The 23025-nt window shown below is 35.2% G+C and overlaps 2 protein-coding genes across 3 annotated transcripts; both read left to right on the forward strand.

Annotated features, from left to right (window-relative positions):
- Nucleotides 1-445: 445 nt before the first annotated feature.
- Nucleotides 446-9286, forward strand: LOC132163813 (protein ALP1-like). Its single transcript, XM_059574188.2, has 3 exons — nt 446-758; nt 861-1031; nt 7940-9286. Exons 2-3 carry the CDS (start codon nt 902-904, stop codon nt 8986-8988), a joined length of 1179 nt encoding a protein of 392 aa, XP_059430171.2. The 5' UTR covers nt 446-758; nt 861-901; the 3' UTR covers nt 8989-9286.
- Nucleotides 9287-14455: 5169 nt separating this feature from the next.
- On the forward strand, nt 14456-15122 carry LOC132164469 (zinc finger protein ZAT11). 2 transcript variants are annotated; one of them, XM_059574986.2, is made up of 2 exons: nt 14456-14925; nt 15048-15122. In XM_059574986.2, coding segments are annotated over exons 1-2 (459 nt in total). In that variant the 5' UTR covers nt 14456-14467; the 3' UTR covers nt 15049-15122. The 2 variants fall into 2 exon arrangements, with proteins under 2 accessions (XP_059430969.2, XP_088375227.1); XM_088519101.1 differs by having other exon boundaries at nt 14456-15122.
- The last annotated feature ends 7903 nt before the right edge of the window (nt 15123-23025 follow it).

Here is a 23025-nt window from a genome sequence, read left to right on the forward strand (position 1 = left end):
TTTTTTTAATAAGTAAGTTTAATCTTAATCTATGATAAAAATAAATTTGAGGAAAATTCAATCTAGAAGTTGTGCTTAAAGTTAATCGGTACACTAATAACCATAATATACCACCATATTTCATAACCGACATTCATGGCAGCTTACTTTATCGACTATGATGCATCCAATTCCATATTCAACGTAGTAGTTGCATTTGATGCTAAATAATACAAATTTTAATAAAATTCATTCTTAAAAATCATTTACAAGGAAAAGATGTCAAGAAACTTATATAAATATAATTAAGAGACACTTGAAAAATAGATGTAACATAAACTCAACCAAATCAAGCAAAGCTCTACAGCTACTCACAAAAAAGGCAAAAAAAAAAAAAAAAAAATACAACCTCTAAAGCTAGACTTGTCTCTGGGCAATCTAAATGTGAAGTGAGAGAAGAGTATCACTACCAAGGACCAATGTCCATGTCTCTCACTTGGATTGCCACATTGTCTTAAACAGCCACCAAACCACATGTGTTGCTTAGATTTTGCATCAGTTACCCACAAATAGCTTCTCTATCTCTCTCTCTCTCTCTCTCTCTCTCCTATTTCAAGCTTCAACAAGCTCTTTCTTTTCTTGCATGCTTCAAACACTTGCACAGACCTACGCATAGAAACAGCTATTAACACACTGCAAGTCTGCAACTAACAATCTTCTTTGCATGCTACGACCCTCTACATCTTTCATCATTCTTTCATGATCTTCCTGTGCTTGCGGTAAATGTTTTTGCGTTATCTCGAATGGGTATTGCCTTTTCTGTGAATTCTTAATACAGTTTTTTTTTTTTTTTTGGGTCTGATTATGGTTGCTTGAAGCAGGTAGGTTTCTGGGTTTTGGTTCGATTGGGTTGTTTCCACTTATGGGTCCTGTAAGAGGGTCCAGAAAGAGGAAAAAGACAGAGAAGAAGCATGAAGAAAATGCTTCTGCTTCTGGGTCCCCTGAGGAGGGGCCTCTAGATTGGTGGGATGAGTTCTCGAGGAGAATTAATGGTATTTCTTCTCTGAGATTATGATTGTTTTTCAGCTTCTGGTTTGTTTTGTTTTTTCTTCATTTATGATGTGTTGATGTTGTTCTTGATGATCATTCTTGGTATAATGGGTATGTAGCTTTCTATCTATATTTGATGGATGGTTCGTGGATTGAATTTAATTTTGTCTAATTCAATTGAGTTTATGCTTTATTTTTTATACAGCTGAAATATAGGAGAACATTATGTAAATAAGAAGGATTATTCCTAATCTGACTTTAAACTCGTCCCTTCACCAAATATTCTGGTTTTATTGTCTTATGGAATGCAGGAAGCGATAAGGCTATCTTAAAATTAATGAGCATGTAATTAACTTTCACACAAGAATGGTATATTTGTCGTTGGATAATGCTTGTGGATTATGTTTATGTTTTAGAGTACATTTAATTTTAGGTATGTTATCTAATGGCTCGGCCAGAGACTCAAAGTATATAACTTATTTTGAATAGGTAAGAAATTTGAGAATAGCTGATTATCTTACTTCGCCTGAGATAAGAAAGGAGAATATCTACAGAGCTTATTCTTATGTTTTGAAGCTGTGTCGGGTTTGAAGCTAAAATTAGCCAAGTCGGAATTGGTTCCTGCTGGAAATGTTGATAATGTGACTGAGTTGGCTGGGATTTTGGGCTGTGGGGTTGTGTCTTTGCCATTAAAATATCTTGGTCTTCTGTCAGGGGCTTCCCAAAAGGCCAAGCATATATGGGATGGTGTTATTGAAAATATAGAATGTTAGTTGGCTAGTTGTAAAAGGTTGTATTTGTCTGAGGGTGGTAGGCTTATCCTTATCAAGAGCTCCATTTCTAATTTACCTACGTATTTCATGTCCCTCTTTTCTCTCCCTATGGGTGCTTCAAATCGTATAGAGAAGCTTCAACACAATTTTTTATGGGGTGGGCTTGGCGAGAGTTCAAATATCACTTGGTGGTTTGGTCCAAGGGTTGTACGCCAATTTTTAAGGGAGGGCTTGGGGATTAGAAACTTGTTGAGGTTCAATCATGTTCTCTTAAGTAAATGGCCTTGTCACAATGGGCTTGAGAGAGAAGCTTGGTGAAGAGAGGTGATGGACGCTACATATGGAAGTTCATGGGGAGGTTGGTGCTCTAGGGAGCCTGTTGGGGCGTATGGGATGGGGTTGTGAAATAATATTAAGAGGGGTTGGGGAAGTTTTCAAGTCATACTAGATTTGAGGTGGGAAATGGCTCCAAGGTTAGATTTTGACATGATCTATGGTGTGGGGATATGGTTCTTAAAGAAGCCTTTTCGAGTTTACTTACTATTGCATGCGCTAATGATGCTTTTGTTGCGGATCACATGGAAATTCTTGAAGGTACCATTAAGTGGAACGTGAGATTTGTTAGAGCGGCTCATGTTTGAGAGGTGAATGTCTTTGCTCGTTTTTCCAGGTATTGTATTTAGGGAGAGTGAGAAGGGAAGGCGAAGACAAGCTATGGTGGGTTACCTCCAAAAGAGGGTTGTTTGGTGTTAAATCCTTTTATAGTGTCATGAGTTGTAATGATGGTTTTCGCTTCCCTTGGAGAGTGTTTGGCGGACTAAGGCTCCATTGAGGGTGACCTTTTTTGTTTGGTTGGCGGTCCTAGAGAAGATCCTTACCATGGACAAGCTCTGAAAGGGGCACGTCATTGTGGTCAATAGGTTTTGTATATGTAAAAGAAATTGGTAGTTTGTGGATCATATTCTTCTTCATTGTGAGGTTACTTGTGCTATGTGGAATGTTTTCTTTAGTTGGTTTGGGTTGTCTTGGGTTATACTTAAACAAGTAGTCGACTTGTTTGCTTGTTGACTGCCGACAGTTCTCAGAGTGTTGTTGCGTGGAAAATGGTACCTTCGTGCCTTTTGTGGTGTCTTTGGAGGGAAATGAATAATAGAAGTTTTGAAGACTGTGAGAGGACTTTGAAGGAAATTAAATCTTTATTTTTCAATACCCTGAATCTTTGATAGCTGCTTTTGTTTTTACTTTGGTGATTAGTTAACATGATTTGCTTGTTCTTTTTGCTCCTACTAGTTAGGTGCCTTCTTTTGTATTATCCTTGTATATCTGGAGCGCCTTACACTTTTAATGATATCTCAATTACTTGTTATAAAAAAGGAAGGAAAATAAAAATGAAACCCATACTTGGATGATAATAGTATGAACTGTTCATATTGTGGAGAGTTACTACATAATGCTCTGGAGACATGTTCAATGTAGTCATAGCTTCCATCAAATTTGCTGCCTATGATATGCGGGTTTAAAAAGTAAAGATGTTTATTTTCTTTTCATGTTTCCCCATTTCTTTCTTTTGTTTTTGTTTTTTTGTTTTATTCAAAGTAGTCAAATTATCATTATAGTTTTGAGAGGTTGTAATATACAATTTATATTTTTTTCATTTTTTGAAGGAAATTTGATAAATCAATACAATGAATCTTACAAGAAAAATAAAAATTCTCAGATGTTTTACCTTTAGAGTTGGAAATGAAATTTTTTTTCAATCGTTACTTGAAGTGGAGAATCAATAGGCACTCTGTTACTAAAAGGTGGAACTGGTTGTTGAGAGGCCAATTATAACAACTGGAGAAGGAAACGTTCAAAAATAAGAATCAATAGCTTATGTAGGCAAGAGAAAGTTTTTGTTTACTATACCACCCACAAGTTTTTCGATTGATTCTGTTCTGGCCGCCCTGTTGCCTAAGCATATGATGGTTGATTTTCTGCATAGTGCATATAACATAGATCCTCAGGTGCGAGAGGATCGACTCTTGTGGTGAGTCATCGTCAAAGCCAAGACCCACCAACAGGAAAGAGGTTAGCTCAGAATCATTTAAAGGTTGATCAAGTGCTACAAAGGTGTCAACAAGGTTGGTGAATTTTTGAAAGTAATCCGCAATGGACCAATTTCCTTTCTTCAAAGTGGCGAGTTGGTAGTGGATTTGCATAGTACAGGCTCGGGAATGGGAAGTGAACATTTGTTCAAGAGTAACCCAAACATCCCGTGATCTAGCACATTTCACGAGTGTGAGTATGTTCTATATGAGAGAGGAAATTAAGGCACTAAGGACCTGGAGATGCCATTTCAAAAATGCTGGATTTTGTGTAATGCTGGCAGTATTGTTGCTTTTTGTGGTAATTGTCTGTGGAGGACAGACATTAGATCCATCAACAAAACCATAGAGATCTTGACTTTTTCTGTAAGGAACAATTGCATTTCCACAAGAGGTAATTGTCTCTTGTGAGCTTGTGAGGAAAAGGTAGAGTAAGATTTGTGAATTGAAGGGTGGGGCTGTGAGTGGTGGAGGTGGAATATGAAGCCATTAGATTGAGAAAGAAATGACTTTTGTCACTTATGGCGCTGATCCCATGTAAAGTTGCAACAGATTTGTGTTTGTGTTGTACTACTTCAATCAGAGTAAGCATCTTGTGTATATAACTGAGTTTGGTTACATGAATGGTCTCCTATCAAACGTAACTACATTTGAGATTATTGCTACAAATTTATGCATATAGATATAACATAGTGATCTAAACAGACATTGTAACATAGTGATCTAGATGGACATAATGTCTACTAAGTAATACAACCAGACTTTGATGTCTTTTAATGTAGATGAATGATGCTTTGAATGTGGATCTTGAAGATTATCATTAACAAATATGGTCTAAGATGCTCCATTAAGCTCTTTGCTTGTTCCTGTTCTTCAATGTGTTGGTGTCTTATGGTTGGAAATTCAAGGATACATCTGGGATTGATCTATTGAATATAGGTCAAAGAGATTTTTACTTATCCAAAGAAAAATGACATTTTTATCATTTGGAAATGTGGAAAATTGATAGCTTCCATGAGAGGTATAAGCATCAGATCAGTGCGGCAAAGTTTTGAAAGTTTCATTGTCTCTTAAATTTAAAAACAAAGAAGCAGTCAGTAACTAGTTTGTAAAATGCATGACTAATTGAAGATTTTCTTATGATGAAGATAGAGTAACATTTGCCTTCCAAGTGGCCGATAGATCATCCTAATTGTTAATAGAGATGAAAAATCATATAATTGAGAATCAACTCTATATCCACACACATGCACACACTTGAGGTTGATTTTCAGACTTCAATGTGTAATTTTCTCATCATTAGTAAGGCTGCCAATTTTAGATGATTGGTTTGTCACACAATGGAACATTTGACTCATGGGGGAAGCTCATTTTGACTCATAAAAGGATATTATGACTGGCTGAAGAAATTTTCTTTCATCCCTTATGCTTTCAAGTTTGTGCAAAAAATCATTCAGCTTATTTTGGTGCAGTCGAGACGGTTGGATTGTTCATTTTCTTGGCTGGTTGGTTGGACTTTTAGGTATTGGTCTATTTATATGCAGTTATGAGGTTGTCGTTCTAGACAAAATTTGCAATAGTAGTTTTCTTAGTGCATGCTATTGGTGTCTGTATTAGAAGTGTTTTACTTATCTCTATTAAGTTCCTGTATTTAATGCATTCATGGTTTAGATATCCTGCTAGGAAACGGATAAATGAAATGAAGAGGAATCATTTAGGCAAAAAGGTGGGACATAATTGTCCTTCTCTTAAAAGATGAGGGTAATCGTGTCTCAATATTTACACCTTTTTCACTAAATGGCTCCTCTCCATTTCATTTGAAATGGAGCCATTTCCGTCCTGCTAATTATATCTCAAAAAACGTAATGTCGATGAAAATGTTCATTCATTGTGCATATAAGGGCAGCAAGAGGCAATTAGGAGTAGGAGCAACTGTCTTATACGTCACATTTGCTGATAGATATAATTTTAAAGGTGCATGTAGCCTAAATTTCAAAATTAGCTTACTCTGATTTGTCAAGAATCTGATTCTGCTTTTGAATATATTTTCTTGGGTAATATTTACAAAATCATTACATACCATGGCAACCGGTATTCACTGCCTCATTTCCATGCTGATAAGTGATAACTCTCAAAACACCAAGAAAAAATCATTCCCGTTTTGACCGTAGACTCGGATAAAATTTAAAATAGTCTACATGCAGTGATGCCGCATATATGCATGCGCAATGTGAGTGAATATGATCAATGAAGCTCTAGAGATTAGAGAATGTTATCTGGTATATTGCTGCTGTAGGACTTGCAATATATTAGTTTGGGATTCAGTTACTGGCCGCTCATTTATGAGGTCTCAATCAACCTTCACCTAGAGTAAAAATTGCAGTTCTCATTTAATTTTGAAACTTAGGTACCATTTAGTTCTTCTCCTTAAAATTCTTTTAATAACCTTTGTAACAATAACCGTTTCAACTTCTTTGTTCTGATGGTCAAGAGTAGTGTACAGTGTCATTTTTCATTTTTTGGTAATCTGAAACTTAAAATTGCTGTAGGGATTCACTAATAGTAAATATTGAAAAGAACTTCAAGGCACATATGCCTTTGATTTTGTTTCTGCTTGAAGGGAAACTTATGGCGTTCTAAAACCTTGAAACATTCAATGAACCACAAACAGCCGCCACACAGGACAAACTGCTATATGAAGCTGATGAGTTGAGAAATTAGTTACAAATGAATACCCAAGAACTCCATAAGCTTTAATGAATGATATTTAAACATAGAATACAAAAATTTCCATTGTTTTATGCAAGTGGTTCAGGACACTTACTGATGATTCCAAATGTCTGAAAACTAGGGATGGAGATAGTTTTTCCAGGTCCATTTTCCAGGTCCATTGGTAACTAGATGTCAAAGCAATGATAAACATCTCTAGGGACACCCTTTTTTTTTTTTTTTTTTTTTTTTTCTGAGCACGTCTCTCGGTACACTAGAAAAGCTACCTCCTACTCTGTATTGTTTGATTTTATTTATCTTCAATAGGTCTAAGTCCCATGATGTAAGTGTCAATGCACATATAGGTTTATGATTCTTATTTGCTTAGTTACTTAAAAGTAGAAAAAAGGTGAAAAAAGTTTTTATTTTTTATTTTTAAAAGGAGGGGGAAGGGAGAGAAAGTTCCTTCTCAATATCTCTCTTTCCTTGAATTTTAATTTATTTATTAATTTATCTGTTTGTTTGTGCAAACGAAGCATAATTCTGCTAAATTGTTGTACCAAACTTGAGAAATTTCGCTCCAAAATTTTGCTGAAAAGAATTTTGGAAAATTTTCAATTTTTTCCTTGCTTCATTTCTCTCCCAATTGTGAATCAAACAATGAGTCACGACAAATTGAAAATTTCTCCTCTTCCCTTCTCTCGGACAGATTTTCAACTTCTTTACTAATGAACATGCGACAGGTGCGTATTAAAAAATAAGAGGAGAATAAGACAGGTGGAGTCCTCTCATTTGAACCTCTGCTCCAGAACATTCTTGTTTAGATGGCTGTTTGTTTCTCATCTATTGACCCCTTAACCCCAAAGCAGTCTAGCATAAGAATTGGAAACTTCTTACATATATCCGTTCTTGTTTTTGGACAAAGTTGGACTGGGTTTTGCATATGCTGACATGATTTCCCTAATAGAAATTTGGTTAGTATAAAGTAGCAATCAATCTTGTAACTGCAAGTTTACCTCCGTATGAAGTTATGGTCAACTAAGTTGCCAAGTGATGTGAAAAAAATACTCTTACGTTATAACTCAATAGTAGTATCATGTCCTTTTCTTAGTTGTCTTCGTGTATATATCTGTAACTTTCAATGTTTTGCTAGCTCAAAATATATCATGTGTGAATTGATCCATAAATTGACTATGCTATTATATGTTTTGTATGTCTTCTGTTACCTAGTGATTTTCCTTGCTAGGAGAGGATTGAAATAGTATTGGCTCTTTTTAATATATCGTTAAATCCTACAAAGCGCATTAATCATTATTTTCTCTGCTCCACTTCTCATTGCAGGTCTTCAATCTCCATCTAAGGGTTTAGATAATAGGTTTGAATCTGTTTTTAAGATGTCCAGAAAAACCTTTGACTACATATGTTCACTTGTGAAGGAAGATATGATGGCTAAGTCTGCACATTTTGTGTTTGCAAATGGCAAGCCTATGTCGCTATGTGATTCAGTAGCTGTAGCTTTAAGAAGGCTGAGCTCTGGTGAGTCACTAGTGACAGTTGGTGATTCATTTGGGTTGAACCACTCTACTGTCTCCCAAGTGACCTGGCGGTTTGTGGAAGCCATGGAAGGAAGGGGGCTTCATCACCTGAAATGGCCTTCCACTGAACCAGAAATGGCTGAAATAAAATCTAAATTTGAGAAAATACGAGGCCTCCCTAATTGCTGTGGTGTGATTGACACAACCCACATCATGATGTGTTTGCCTCAATCGGACCCCACAAGTAATGTATGGCTTGATCATGAGAAGAATCATAGCATGGTTTTGCAGGCAATTGTGGACCCGGACATGAGGTTTCGGGACATAGTCACCGGATGGCCTGGAAAAATGAAGGATTGGTTGGTTCTTCAGAGTTCAAACTTGTACAAACTGTGTGACAAAGGAGAGAGGTTGAATGGGAAAAATTTAAAGCTCTCTGAAGGATCAGAAATAAGGGAATACATAATTGGGGATTCAGGCTATCCTTTATTGCCCTATCTTGTCATCCCCTATGAAGGAAAAGAACTCCCGGAGTCGAGGGAAGAATTCAATAGGCGGCATCATGCCACTCAAATGGTGGCACAGAGGGCGTTGGCGAGGTTGAAAGAGATGTGGAGAATCATTCAAGGAGTGATGTGGAGGCCCGACAAACATAGGTTACCGCGGATTATTCTCGTTTGCTGCCTGCTTCATAACATTGTTATTGACATGGAGGATGTGGCACAGGATGAAGTACCTTTGTCTCATGACCACGACTCGGGTTACCACCAACAGATTTGTGGAACCGTCGACATAAAGGGTGTTCATCTGAGAGATAAGCTGTCTCTGTACTTGTCTGGAAGGTTTCCACCTTGATTAAATTTCCATTTCTGGTATTTGATTCAGTTAGTTAAAGATTGTTGTCTTTAATTTATAAAGAGCTTCTGGGCAAGGATCTCCTTAAAATTATAAAGGGAAGTCGGATTTTTATTTTTAGTCTTTAGATATACATGCATTACAGGGTAAGATTCAAGAACAAGATGACAGGCTGAGACAAGCAGGTGAGAGCTTGAGATTTGTACTTCAAAAAACAAATTTGCACAATTCTGATAATTATTTTTCTTATGACCATCTTTTGTCTTTTTACTTTTTTCATTGTAATGTTTTTGTTTCATTTCTTGGTGCACATGAGAAGCTGGAAATGAGTTGCAATTACCTTTTCAATCTCTTTATTTTTAATGATAAAAATATATTTAGTGTTCTGAAGGCTTCCAAGTTTTGATAATTCAATGCCATGTAGGTGAGGGATGTGTACTGGGGAGGCCAAGGCCCTTAGCTTCTTCTGATCTTTTTTTTTTCCAGAAGCTATTTGCATTTCTGCATTCAGATAGCAGTGAGCAAGCTTCAATTGGTTGTGCTAACATCACTATTCAAATTATGGATGATTAAGAGCTGATAATTCATTGAACATACATTGTGCCCCAACAAAAAAAGAAAAGAAAAGAAAAGAAAAAGGTTAAGATAATTTAGATTTGTAAAGAGAAACATCAATTAAGGAAAGAATTTCATGGGAATTTGATAATAAAACAGAATCTGTCAATATTCTCTGCTCTAATGGGGAGGCTTAAGGCCTTGCAAGTAAGGGGATCAACCTTTTTTTACACATAATCCGGTCAAAATTGATAAGAGTTCCATCAATCAAACACAGTCAAATACAGAGTTTGTTAAATTGAATTTTTTCTATGGCTTTGGTGATTTCGCATGTCAAAAAATGCCGAAAAATGTCTTGTTTGGAATTTTGTTTATTAAAAAATAGCGGTTTGAAAACGTAAAAAATTTTATGTTTTTCAAATCGCAAGTAATTTTAAAGGCAAAACCGAGATTTTACCAAAATGCTTAATTGCGTCTTTAGAAATTATGTTTTGAAGCCGAAAGCAAACTCAAACTCAAACTCAAACGGACCCGAGCAAAATTGACTCGAAATCAAATGCAACACACAAAATGCAACACACAAAGGCTTATCACAACCGCTGTGTTTGACAACCGGTTTTGGGGCAACGGCATTGGCTGACACTGTTCAATCACTTTGAAATTATCTGCCAAAAGCTGCAAGAGTTAAGACAGTGAATATGAGACTTGCTTCAAATAATGCGCCCATTTCCAGCTTGATTTTGCTGTTCCAAAACTGCCCCTGCAGCAAATAGAAGTATCACTATGTTTGCTGTTCCAAAAGGCAAGAAAAAGTATCACTATGTTTGCTGCAGGGGCATTTTTGGAACAGCAAAATCAGGCTGAAAATGGGCGCATTATTTGAAGCAAATCTCCTGTTCACTATCTTAACTCCTGCAGCTTTTGGCAGATAATTTCAAAGTGATTGAACAGTGCACAACCAACGCCGTTGCCCCAAAACCGGTTGTCAAACACAGCCAACGAGTCATATCTATTGAACCGAACCGATACCCACCTCTAATTTAAATCTTATTTTCTATTCATTTTCTTAATAGTTGGTATTTTTCTTTTACATAATTATTCTAATTTGGGATCACTCCTACCCACTAGAACCGACCAAAACACAACAGGAGGGTTGAAAATTTTGGGCCCTAGAGGACAATCTTCTTCATTTCTCTTTCTTTCCTACTCATTTTCTCTCCCACCAACCCGATGGGTGATGGGAAACAACAATCTAAATTTCCTCATTCTCGAAGGTTGTTTTTAAACCATTGATTACTTCATTCCTGTGAGACCGACATGTCTGAATTCTCAACATTCACATATTTCTACAGAAATCTCTAAATTATTTAATCAAGGAAATACATGGAAAGACGAATAACAACCGATATTCCATGTCTGCGTTCAACGAATTAACTGAACCAAGTGCCAAGAAACTCAATCCTATGGTATCACACCTGACGGCTGCAGTGTGTACGAATCATATGTGACATATGAAAAATATAATATATTAATAAAAAAAGAAGAAGACAGTTTTCTTTCAAACGGGCCAAAAGTTCTTTTAATTCTGTCTATAAAATTGTCTTCCTTACCATTTACCAATTGAGAAGTGTTAGAGAATCAAACAAATGAACTCAGAAAAATTTTCAAACTGACGAGGCAAGGGTTTTTTAATTAAAAAAATGCAATTCTCTCTTTGTTGTCTACCACTCATGGTCTGCCACGTCGATTTGAAAATTTTTTTTGATTCATTTATTTGGCTCCCTATCACTTCTCTTACCAATTACCATATGAGAAACTCAATAACTCTTTTAATGCTATTTTTTTTTTTTTAAAAAAAAAAACGTATTTTCATTAAATTAGATTTGAGTAAATTCTTTCGATCCAAAAAGAAAAAAAATTATAACAAATATAAAATTATTAAAAAATTAAAAAATTAAAAAAAAATTAAAAAAACTTGGTACTTGGGTTGAGTGTTTTCAAATCTAGGATTTGGAATTGAATACAATTTTGCTGGCTGGCGAAAGCGTCAGCGTGTGCGGTTGGGTTAGACAAGATGGATGCATGTGAGTGAGATATGGAGTTGGCCCACAGCTTGGAGAAAGATAGTCATAGTGGATATTGGAGAGAGTGTGAATTAATAAGATAATAATGATTAATTAATAAAATAATCCTTCTTCGACCGCCTGATTGGTACGGGTTGGAATGGGTTGGGTACCTTAACTTTGACCTTTAATTACTCTGTATACACTTGAGAGGTGTATGCCATTTTCCACCTAGAATGACAAATTTGATGTTACCTCATAAATTATTTTTTTATTTACTAGTATTTTTCCTACAAAAAAAAGAAAGAAAGAAGAAAACATTTTCTGAGAAATGTTTTATGTTGAAAACAAATACATGAGACGTCGAGTCGTTGACCTAAATGTTCTTCTAATAAGGTTGAGATGTACAAAGGGCATCGATTGGCAACAGTCTGTTACTATTCATCAACAAAAAAAATCAACTCTCAATATTTTAAATGTTTATAGACATTTGATACTATTTTACATGGATTTGAGGATATTTCTTTCAAATTGATTTAGAAGAAATTTCTGTCCTTCACTTTTTGAGGGCTTACCAAGTATAGAGGTCCAGACAGGCTCCACCGACTAATCCCCCTATCCGTGCACCGCACTTATGAAAGTTTTTCTATACGGATCGGGTAAGTCTTTAGCTTCGCTAGAGAGGTATGGCCTCAAGAGGCAGGTAGCACCTGGTGGGTTTCGAACCTGAGACCAGTGAAGAGCAAACTCAAAGTCTTAGGCTCTACTCCTTTAGACCACCAAGCCAACTCCTTAATAAAGATATAACCCTAAACTCTCTTTATGCTTCCGCTTACTTCTCTCTTTCCTTTCTCCCTTCTTCAATATATTTAATAAATATTTATTTCAAAAACATTTTCACCTACAAAATATTTTTCTGATCATAACCCATGTTACATCGAATCTAAACAAATGTAGCCTCTAATTAATAATTGATAGAAGCAGCAAATGGACAAAATAGATTTCAAGCGAAGCAATAAAACAAACAATAGTTGAGGCCCGAGGGCATACAAGTGTGTTTTAAATGTCGTTTAATTATTCTAAGTCTTTAGACTTTTATATTTAATGGAGTATTAAACAATTTAATTAGAAAAACTAACAATGCAAGTAACTCCAAAATTACAAGGAACTCTAACAAAAAAAAAATTAATAGTGCTGAGATATTGGCAAAATACATTCTGTAGCTGAAAGAACTTGAGGAAGTTTCCGTCCATACGCGTTAAAAGAGTGTTATAGATCGAGAAGATCAAATAAAATAGACAATTAAGCAGAGTGCCCCATTCTACAAGTTTATAGATAATTATAGAAACAGCCCCAAAAAGTCAAAATTTAATTGGATAAACCATACGCAGGGAGGACACTTACATCCTTACGCCACTAAGAAGAAGACCCAGCTCACTGTTATAGTCATTGTTGAATCTTCCTTAAACCCATCTACAAACAACCAATCATAACTCATCATGCAAAGGGTTCCCAAAGAGAGAGAGAGAAATGTTATGAATCCGGGAAAATTACACTTCAATCCTTAAAGTTTGGGATGATTTTTAATTCGACCTTTAATGTTTTAATTTTTGTTATGCACTTCTAAACTTTCAAATTTTCGCAATTCGACCAATTTTATCTCAAAATTCTCATATTGCCCTTAATGTTTTATTTATTTTTATTTTTGATAAAAAATTAAAAAAAAATTCAGGGTGGCTCCATCTAGCCATTTTTGCATCTCAATATATATTTTATACAAAAAATTAAAAAAAAAATTATGGGCAATATAAAAATTTTGGGATAAAATTGGTCGAATTACAAAAATTTGAAAGTTTGGGAGATGTATTGCAAAAATTGAAACACTGAAGGTCGAATTGAAAATCACCCTAAACTTTGGGAGAGTAAAGTATACTTTTCCCTATAAATTCCTTGTTTTTTTTTTCTTATTCTTATTATTATTTTAGCTTGGTGTTGCAGTGTTAATTTATTTTTAGATCAATACAAGAGAATAAATTTTTTTTTTTTTAAAAAAAAAAGTGCTACAGGAAGAGGGAAAAATAGAGAAACTATCAGTCATATAGTCTAAACAAAAGAAGAATTTGTATTTGTATCTTTTGTATTCTATTTTGAGAATAATCTCTATTATGTACGATTTGGGCATATTGAAGTTTTGGGGTCCGGATGAATTTTTTATTCTATTTTTCATAGTAAATTTCTTTATAATCGCCTTCGCACGTGAAGGTAATTTACATTGAGAAAATTACTGCAATTCTTCTGTTAGTCTTGCTCTAGAGTTAATTAACTTTTAAATCAATTAAGTGTTACACATCATCAAAACAAGACAATAATATAATATAATATATTACATAAAATAACTACCTTATATTAAAATTAAGAAATATGAAACTTTCTTGTGATAAGTGATTGTTGGCGTTGGAAGTTAATTAGGTGCAAAGGTGGGAGAAATTATATGTTAGTTTACTTGTCGCGTGTTCCACAGGCGCACGTCTTGTACGCGCCTGGTGATGAGCATGGGCGCTGACATCATCATACAAACTTTCTAGAAAGTCTAAAACATTTTAACGTCCTTACACACTCACACAAAGAAAGTTTCGCCTCAGCAAATTCACGCGCTCACGCTAAACCAACAGAGGCGGCTACTGGCTACACCTACTTAACACCAATCAAAACCACAGCTCTTCCCTACCTTAATCACCAACATATCAAAAGGGCAAATCTGACCTTTCATATAAGACACGCTGTCGCCTATATATACTCCCACAAACCGGTTCAAATATTCCACATTCAAATTTCAACTTCTTCTTCTTCTTAGTTTCACAATGAAGAGAGGTAGAGAGGAGGGAGCTGAGAGCATAGACATGGCCGACTGTTTGATGCTTTTATCCAAAGTCGGCCAGATTGACATAACCAAAAACTCACCACGTCCTCGTGCTTTTGTCTGCAAGACATGCGACCGGCAGTTCCCGTCGTTCCAAGCCCTGGGAGGCCACCGGGCGAGCCACAAGAAGCCGAGGCTCATGGCAGGCGACCTATTCCACCACATGCCGGCCTTGCCAGCCAAGCCGAAGACGCATGAGTGCCCCGTGTGCGGGCTTGAGTTCGCCATCGGACAAGCGCTAGGGGGCCACATGAGGCGGCACAAGGCTGTCATGAGAGAAGGCTTGCTGATTAATCATCATCGCCCCGTGCCGGTCATGAAGAAATCGAGTAGTAAAAGGGTGTTGTGCTTGGATTTGAATTTGGCGCCGGTGGAGAATGATCTCAAGTTGTGTAGTTGGTGAGGATACTTGTACTTTAGTTTGGAGTTTTTCTCAGAGAATTTTTTATTCGTGTTCATACGGAATACTATAGATATCTTTTTTTTCTGTGTTGGGGGTGTTTTTAATATGTAAGGAGCAGATGTCGAGTTGTTTGAAGGTCAAAAAGGACAATCAGCCATGGATTGTGAGGTTCAGAGAACCTCAGGTCTCTCCTTTGCTGGTAGGTTCCAACTTTTATCTTCAATTCTGTATAGCTTTCAAATATATTGGTCTCAATTTTCACACCAAAAAAAAAAAAAAAATTAACCATTTTTTTATAGAATGGCAATGAGACCTATTCTGCAAAAGCTAAGGAAGGCTAGAGGATTGGAATAGGGTTGATGTCCTAAAGCATATTTGGAGCTTATTTGCCAAATCATGCTCATTGTGGGTTGCTTGGGCTAAACAGAATCTAATTAAAGGAACTGCTACTTGGAGTTGGTGTAAAATTCTTAAACTTGAAGATACTGCTAAGAAATTCTTGAAATTTCTGGTGGGGTGATGGTAGCAGAATTTACTTGTGGTTGGACTCTTGGCATCAGTACGGCTATAGAGTTATATGTGATGGTAGGAGTAAACTTAATGCAAAGTTATCAAGTGTTATTAAAGGGAAAGAATGGGATTGGTTGTCTGCTAGGTTCAAAAGTTTGGTTAATATTCAAAGTAAGCTATTTATGATACAAGAGGGGGAGTAGTGATGTTCCTATATGATTAGCTTCAAAATCAAACAAGTACACTAGTAGGGAAACTTGGGAAGGAATAAGGATGAAGCAGCCTAGGGTTGACTAGTGGAAGCTGGTTTGGATTTCAATGGAAATACCAAAGCATGCATTTATACTCTGGTTGGCTGTAAAAAAGGGTCTTTCAACTGGTGATAAATTGTTGAAATGGGGTGTCAAATGTCTGGTTTGTAGAAGGGTTATTGAATGTTGTGACTAAATTTTTATCGGTTGTGGTTCTAGTAGGAGGGTAGCAATGCAAAAATACCTTCTATTCCTACTGACTGAGAGGATATTATAAGGAAAGGTATTGGAGAATGGCAGGGTGGAAGTTTGAAAGCAGTGGTGTGTAAATTGGATTGGGGATCAGCAGTTTACAATACTTAAGAGGTATAAAAATGATGTGAAATTTGGAAATTGATTGAACTGAGAAGAAACTTTGTTGCAGAAAATATGCTTGGAGGTATACCTTCAACTATTCTGGGTTAATGGTTTGATGGTTTCTGTTGGCGCTGGATTATGGAACCTGATAGAGTTCCTGTTTTGAAATTTTGCTTGTAAGAATTTCTTTTGCTGGTGTATATATTGGCTTTCTTTTTCTGGTGAATTTCTATATCTCATGGGCCTCCACATGAGCAATTTGGCTCCTAACATGAATATTTCCAGAATCTTTGTACAATACCACATGGTAAACATCTTTCTTGGCTCTTCAATCACCAAATTTCATTCAAAACTGGCCAGGAGACTTCATCAGGCTTCAACACATTTAATTTCATTCTACAAAAACCATAAATTATTACAAACTAATCCCCAAAAAGAAAAGGAAATTAATTCATGTCACCGCATTTATGCATGCCCAACCAAAAAAAAAAAAAAAAAAAAGTCCCAAAATACACACAACATATATAGAACAAGAAATTAACATAAGCTAAAACCATACCAAAACCGCAAAAAAAGTTAACTCATGCATTCAATAATGCATGTGTTAACTTCTTTTACTCTAAAACGTACATATCATTTGAAGTAATGGTTTGCTTGGTAAGAAAGTGAAAAAGAGGAAGGAATGATATAATAGGGAAGATGAAAAAAATGAAGGAAATAATAAGAGGTGGATATTGGAAAAGTGAAAAGGATTTAAAAACTGGTAATAATTTCTTGCAATTGATAAATGACTTCGATCAAGATTTTCTAAAAAATTTAGGGCATTTTATCATTTAAATTTCTTCAAATTTTAATGATTATTTTGTAAATTAAATGATTGAGATTTTAATGATGTCAATCAGATGACGTCGTTTATTTCGCAGTCGGTTTTCATTGGTCGCAAAATCCTAGTGTCGGGAAAAAATTTTAATGTCCTTCGTACAAGATACAATGAAAATTTTCGTCGTCTATACTGATTCCTGAAACAACGTAAACCATTTTATGTCATTTCGTTGAAGGATGTAAATCTTTTACTTTGTTTCTTGTACAAATGACGATAATTTTAACGCCGTTCGTACAAAAAAAACGTCAATCAAGATTAAACAAAAAAAAATTCCCATCTCTTTCCTTGCCTTTCCTAGCAACCAAACAGAAAATATCCCACATTAAACTGACGAGATCAAAAAAAACCAGACCTGTGGGGAGGAGGGAGTTCTTCTTTCCCCTCCCCCTCTGCCTCCTACTCTCATCTTCTTTCCTTCCTGTCCCCTTCGTGTTTTTTCCTTTCTTTTTTCAGTCTTTTTTTTTTTTTTTTTTTTCTTACTAGTCTAGTTGCTCCGGTCATCCTTTTGCTTATGTTGCGCTGCTTCCGTCCGCTCTTCGCCTCCTTGAAATCAGTTGGGCTTTAAATCTAGTTTTTCAAATCTAGATCTAGTCTCCTAAACTGATTTCGCTCAGCCATGCGCCGGCCCACCATGCTCCCTCGCTCCTTAGCTGCCCATCGGCCCAAAATAGCTCCATCTCGTCCACCACGCGCTGGCCAGTGTGCTTTGTTGTAACGCTCTCAAATCCGGCCTTGACCAATCTAGTAGAGTTACTGGCAATTACCCTAGTTTAGCTAATTGGTAGCTAAACGGGAACCACCCCTCTAAGCAAAGTCAGAGTTAATGCATAAGAAATGTGAAATAAATTTGAGAAGTCTAATAACCATAGATAAAACATGAAATATCCTCAATGCATAGACACAGAGCAACTAGTATAAATTGCTGATCAAACCTGGTAACAGTGTGAAGATCTTAATCTTAAGCAAAGTCTGTAGTTGCAACCTTGCCACTCTTTTATTTCTAGAAATGGGTTTCCTACAAGGTGTAATAACAGCGTAAGTCTAACGATTTAGTAAGTAAACCTCACAATTGAGTATGACATGAGCCAGTTTTTATTGAGTAGAAATAACGTACAGTTTTGTTAAAGATTTGAAAGATGTGTTATCTTTGTTAATACACCATAAACAAATACCGTTTTGTTGAGAGAAACATGTGTACTTTCAGCAACAATCACCTAAGTATTTTAATTCAGAAAACTAATGCTTTATAAGTTATAATTATCACATATGTCTACTCAAAATATTATCCCTCTTCAGCAGGGTTGACGTTATCCCAAGGGACCTGTAATACAATGGCAGCGCCCTGACCATTGTACGCTATCGTCCATAACATTAGCAACTCGATCAAGTCCGACCTTAGGTGACACACACTACTAATGATATACGTCCTGTAATGACTCGCCCATTAAGGCTGCGCCAATCACAAAATAACCATTAGATCCAAGGCCCTTATATCACATCCATACATATTTGACTATAGAATCAAGTTTATATAGTAAGCTCATGGCCATTATACCACACATAACGATGTACCATGTCATACGATGCATCCTATCAACCAGTTGTTAAAACAGTTACCAAGTTATACGAAAACGTAGGCATGCTCATATCATATGCGTGCTCAGTCAGCTGACATATCACATGCTTTTAAGGAGAGCGATCGTATGTATTTACTTACCTCGTGCGTTCACTCAAGTCTTTCGACATCACAAATTCCTACTATAATAAAATACGACACATCGTTATAAGTAGTACAAGAGAATCTCTAAGTGATTCAATAAGTTCTTACCTAGCGAAAGGGGTCGTCAAAACCCTAAATTCACGTATTTGGGTCACTGGGTGTACGTCCTTCTCTCTGGGCAAACGCTTGGCCTCGTGGGTGTACGTTCGGCCAATGAGTAGAAATTCTCGACCGGAAGCTACAAACATGATCTTATGCTTCTAAGTTCTAAGGTGTTTTATATCTCATTCTAGGCTCCTAGCAGACACATGCAAAGTAACACATTATGCTATCATCTAAACTCAAAGCAAAAAAAGGCGGGTTTAAAGTTCTTTAAAAACATTCTTAGTCTTTGTAAAAAAATAGGTACAAAAACTTGTCAAAGCATTTTTAAAACTTGCATTGACACAAAATAAGAAGTATAGCTTAAGAATGCTAGGTGTGAGGGTTTTGTTCTTATAGCCAGGAAAATAAAAGTTGGGAATATGGGGTATCTATGTATTAGATTGAGTCTGTATGGAGCAGATATGCTCTATAACTGAAGTTTGGACATGGGGTTAGCGGATGTTAAAGTTATAGATAGAACTTGATTGTAAGGTTTTTTATGTTTGTTTCTACGACGTTGTAACCTCATAGCTTTGGTTATGATTTATCATAGGTTTATGCTTTCTGATGTAAGGGTTGTATGCTCTTGATTTTTTTTTCAATGAATGAATATATATGAAAGATTCCCCTAAAAAAAAAAAAAAAACTTGACGGGATCAAACCACAATACGGACGAAATCACTATAACTAGTTCTCTGGTAATCTCCACAAAGCTTTGCATCCAAACTTCACATGAAAACTAAACTACATAAAAGCTAAGCTAATCACCTTAAAAGCATCTAATCACCACGTTTTTTTAGTGGTGATTACCCGGCCCCTAGTTTATTGGTACTTTTTCTTTCCATAATTATTATTCCAATTTGGTCACTCCTACCTCCTAAACACTTAACTAGTTTGAATAGAAAAAAGAAAGAATCTGCACCCACCGATTTTATTTTGTTTTTAAATATAAAAAAGTGAGTCAAACAGAGGGTTGAAAAACTTAGGCCCTAGAAGAGACATTATCTCTCCCACCAACCCGATGGGAAACAACAATCTAAATTTCCTCATTCTCAAAGGTTGTTTTTAAACCATTGATTACTTCATTCCTGTGACTGTGAGACATGGGGCTTGGCATGAGACCAAGATGTCTGAATTCTCGGCATTCACATATTCCTAAAGACATCTCTAAATTATTTAATCAAGAAAATACAAAGAAAGATGGAAAACAACTAATCTTCCATGTCTGCTTTCAACAAACTGAACCAATTAAGTGCCAAGAAACTCAATCGTCTGCCATCACAGCTGACGGTTGCAATGCGAACATATAGAAAATATAATATATTTTAGAAAAGAAAAAAAAACAGAGAAGTTGTTTCAACTCAAGTTTCTTACCATGTGAGAAATATATTAATTTTTTTAGTGCTATTAAAAAATATTTACTTCCCAGTTCTCACTCATAGAGATCTCAAAAATTTTACTGTTTGAATTACTAACAATTTGAATAACAAATGTGAGAGAATTTTTATAATATATACCAGATTTCGGGCAACGTATCTCATTGTTAGGGTTGATGAGTCTTATAGGCACGCTCTCATATTTGTTGTCCAAAATCTACAGTAAATCAAGATCCGCTTCTCACATGCTTAAGAGATAAATGACAATTTTATAAATTTTTTCTTAAAAAAAAAATAAAATTGGTACTTATTGACTTGGAATTGAATACACTTTGGGTAAGAAAAGATATTATACTAAATGTGAAATAGAAAGCTAGTTGAGCTAAGGCACGTACGTAAGCAATGAGTGGTAGAAAAATGTGAAGAGAGTGTAAATAAACCACCAAAAATCAGTTGTTTGACTTTGAAGCCGCCATGTCTTGCAAAAGAAGCACACGAATCATGAGAAAATTTATTTTTTTAATTAAAATAATCCTTCTTCCACCACCCGATTTGTACGGGCACCTTAATGTTGACCTCCCTTGTATACACTTGAGAGTTCTTATGTCATTTTCTCTCTACATTGCCAAAGTTTAGCGGGTAAACATATAGAGCACGCCCGGCGTGCTTCACTGTTGAAGCACGCCGGCCGTGATTTTTTTTTTATTATTATTTTATTATTTTAATTTTTTTGAAAAAAAAAAAAAAAAAAAAATTTAGCCTGGCGTGCTTCACTGTTGAAGCACGCTAGCGTGCTTTATATCATGACCCCTAAAAAAATTATTTTTTCTTAAATGTTCCCCTAAATGTAATTAGAAGGATCTCGCATTTATGTTATGTTTGTTTTGATATAAAATGTTTTACGTAAAATATTTTTTCATTTTATGGTGTTTGATACAGACGAGAAATACTAATCAGAGGAAAATAATTTTTGGGTCGAATAACAAATTTGCAACTATAGCAAGGAAAATGACTTATACCACTTAAAGCGTAACTGCGTAAGCCATTTTGCAAAGCTTATGTCATTCTTAATTTAGTTTGTTGTCAAGGAGTACCTCAATCTGTTGGACACTACATCTCATAAAAGTTTCAAATGAAGATTTACCGAATGAGTATTGTACTGTTGTGAAATGAAGATGGGGAAACAGGAAATAGAATGGCCGAATGGGTGTTCACTGAAGGGGAGAAATGAAATGAAGAAGAGAAGAGAAAATAGAGAAGTAGGCTTGCAGTGTGAGAAATGAAGATGAAGGAGAAGTGCTAAACCTAAGTGTAAAAAATATTAATATATAAATATTATTAAATAAGATGGAAACCCAGTTCCCGGTAAAAACTGGGTACCAGAACCGGGGTACCCGGTTTTTGGATTTTTCAAACCGGAATCGGAACCGGCTCCCCGGTCTCCCGGTAATTTTTGACACCCCTACGTGAAATAGATGTCAGTAGTTCAAATCATCTTTCTCTCTTTCCCTTTCTTGTTTGGACATGTCAAAAAACAAAATTCAAAAATGTTTTCAAGATTTTTTTTTAAAATTTTTTTCTAATCATAACCCATTTCACATGGAATCTAAGCAAATGTAGCCCCACACAATTCATATGAAGTTGTGAGACATTGAATGTAGCATATAATTTTCAAAAGTCATCTTCTAGAACTCTATGAAATTTATCCAAAATTCAAAATTCATGCCCTGGCATAGAGCTCACGCTAGGAAGGAAAAAGTAGTATTAGTTTATGACAGTCATGCATCACTCGTTTCTGCAGATAACTTTAAAATGTTTTATTTTGAAAAACAAAAACTAAAAACCTAACATATTTGTTAAAGTTTTTTTCTATTGGTCTGTCAAAATACCTTTAAAAAAAAATTCCTTAAACATCATTAACAAATTAAACCGAGAATAAATGTATAACAAATGACAGCAAATGGACAAAACAGATTTCAAGCGAAGCCATCAAACAAACAGTAGTGATGTCCCAAAGAAGTAGCTCAATCGGCTGGGACCACGCTTAATAAAGCGGAGGTCACTAGTTCGAATCCCCCTCCCCTCCTTGTGCGGACATGTAAAAAGAAAAATTAAAAAAAAAAAAACAAACAGTAGTGGAGGGGAGGCAATAGTGTTTTAAATATCGTTTATTCAAATTAAAGTTTTGGACTTTTGTATTTAATGGAGTATTAAAACAAAGGGAAAAGTCCACATACCCCTCTCAAATTACCACCTAATTGACAATGTCCCCCCAAACTTTAAATTGCGACAATGTACCCTCAAAACTACTAAAACATTGTCAATGTCCCTCTCATTGACGAAACTACCCTTAGTAAAATTTTTTTTTAAAAAAAACTAAAATTTATGGAAAAACCTAAAAAAAAAAAAAAAAAATCTTTTTATTAGAAAAAAAAATTAAAAAATTTCGATTTTTTTTTTTTTATAAAAATTGAAAATTTTTCGTTTGTTTTTTTGTTTTTAAAAAAAATGTTTTCTTTTATAATTTTTAAATAAAAATTTCCGTTTAAAAAAAAATTAAAATATTTTCGTTTAAAAAAAAATAAAATTTTCGTTTTTTTAAAACATATTTTAAAAAAATATAAAAAAAATAAAAATTGATTTTTTAAAAAAAATAAAAATTTTGGTTTAAAAATTAAAATTTTCGTTTTTTTTTTTTTTTTTTAATTTTAAGGGTATTTTTGTCATATTAATAAATATATATGGGCATTTTGATCTTTTTGGTAGCTTTGGGGGAGGATATTGACAATATTTTGGTAGTTTGAGGAGTACATTATCGTAATTTAAAGTTTGGGGGGACATTGTTAATTGGGTGG

This window comes from Corylus avellana, chromosome 8 (assembly GCF_965113065.1).
Source record: "Corylus avellana chromosome 8, dhCorAvel1.hap1.2, whole genome shotgun sequence".
Taxonomy (NCBI): Eukaryota; Viridiplantae; Streptophyta; class Magnoliopsida; order Fagales; family Betulaceae; genus Corylus; species Corylus avellana.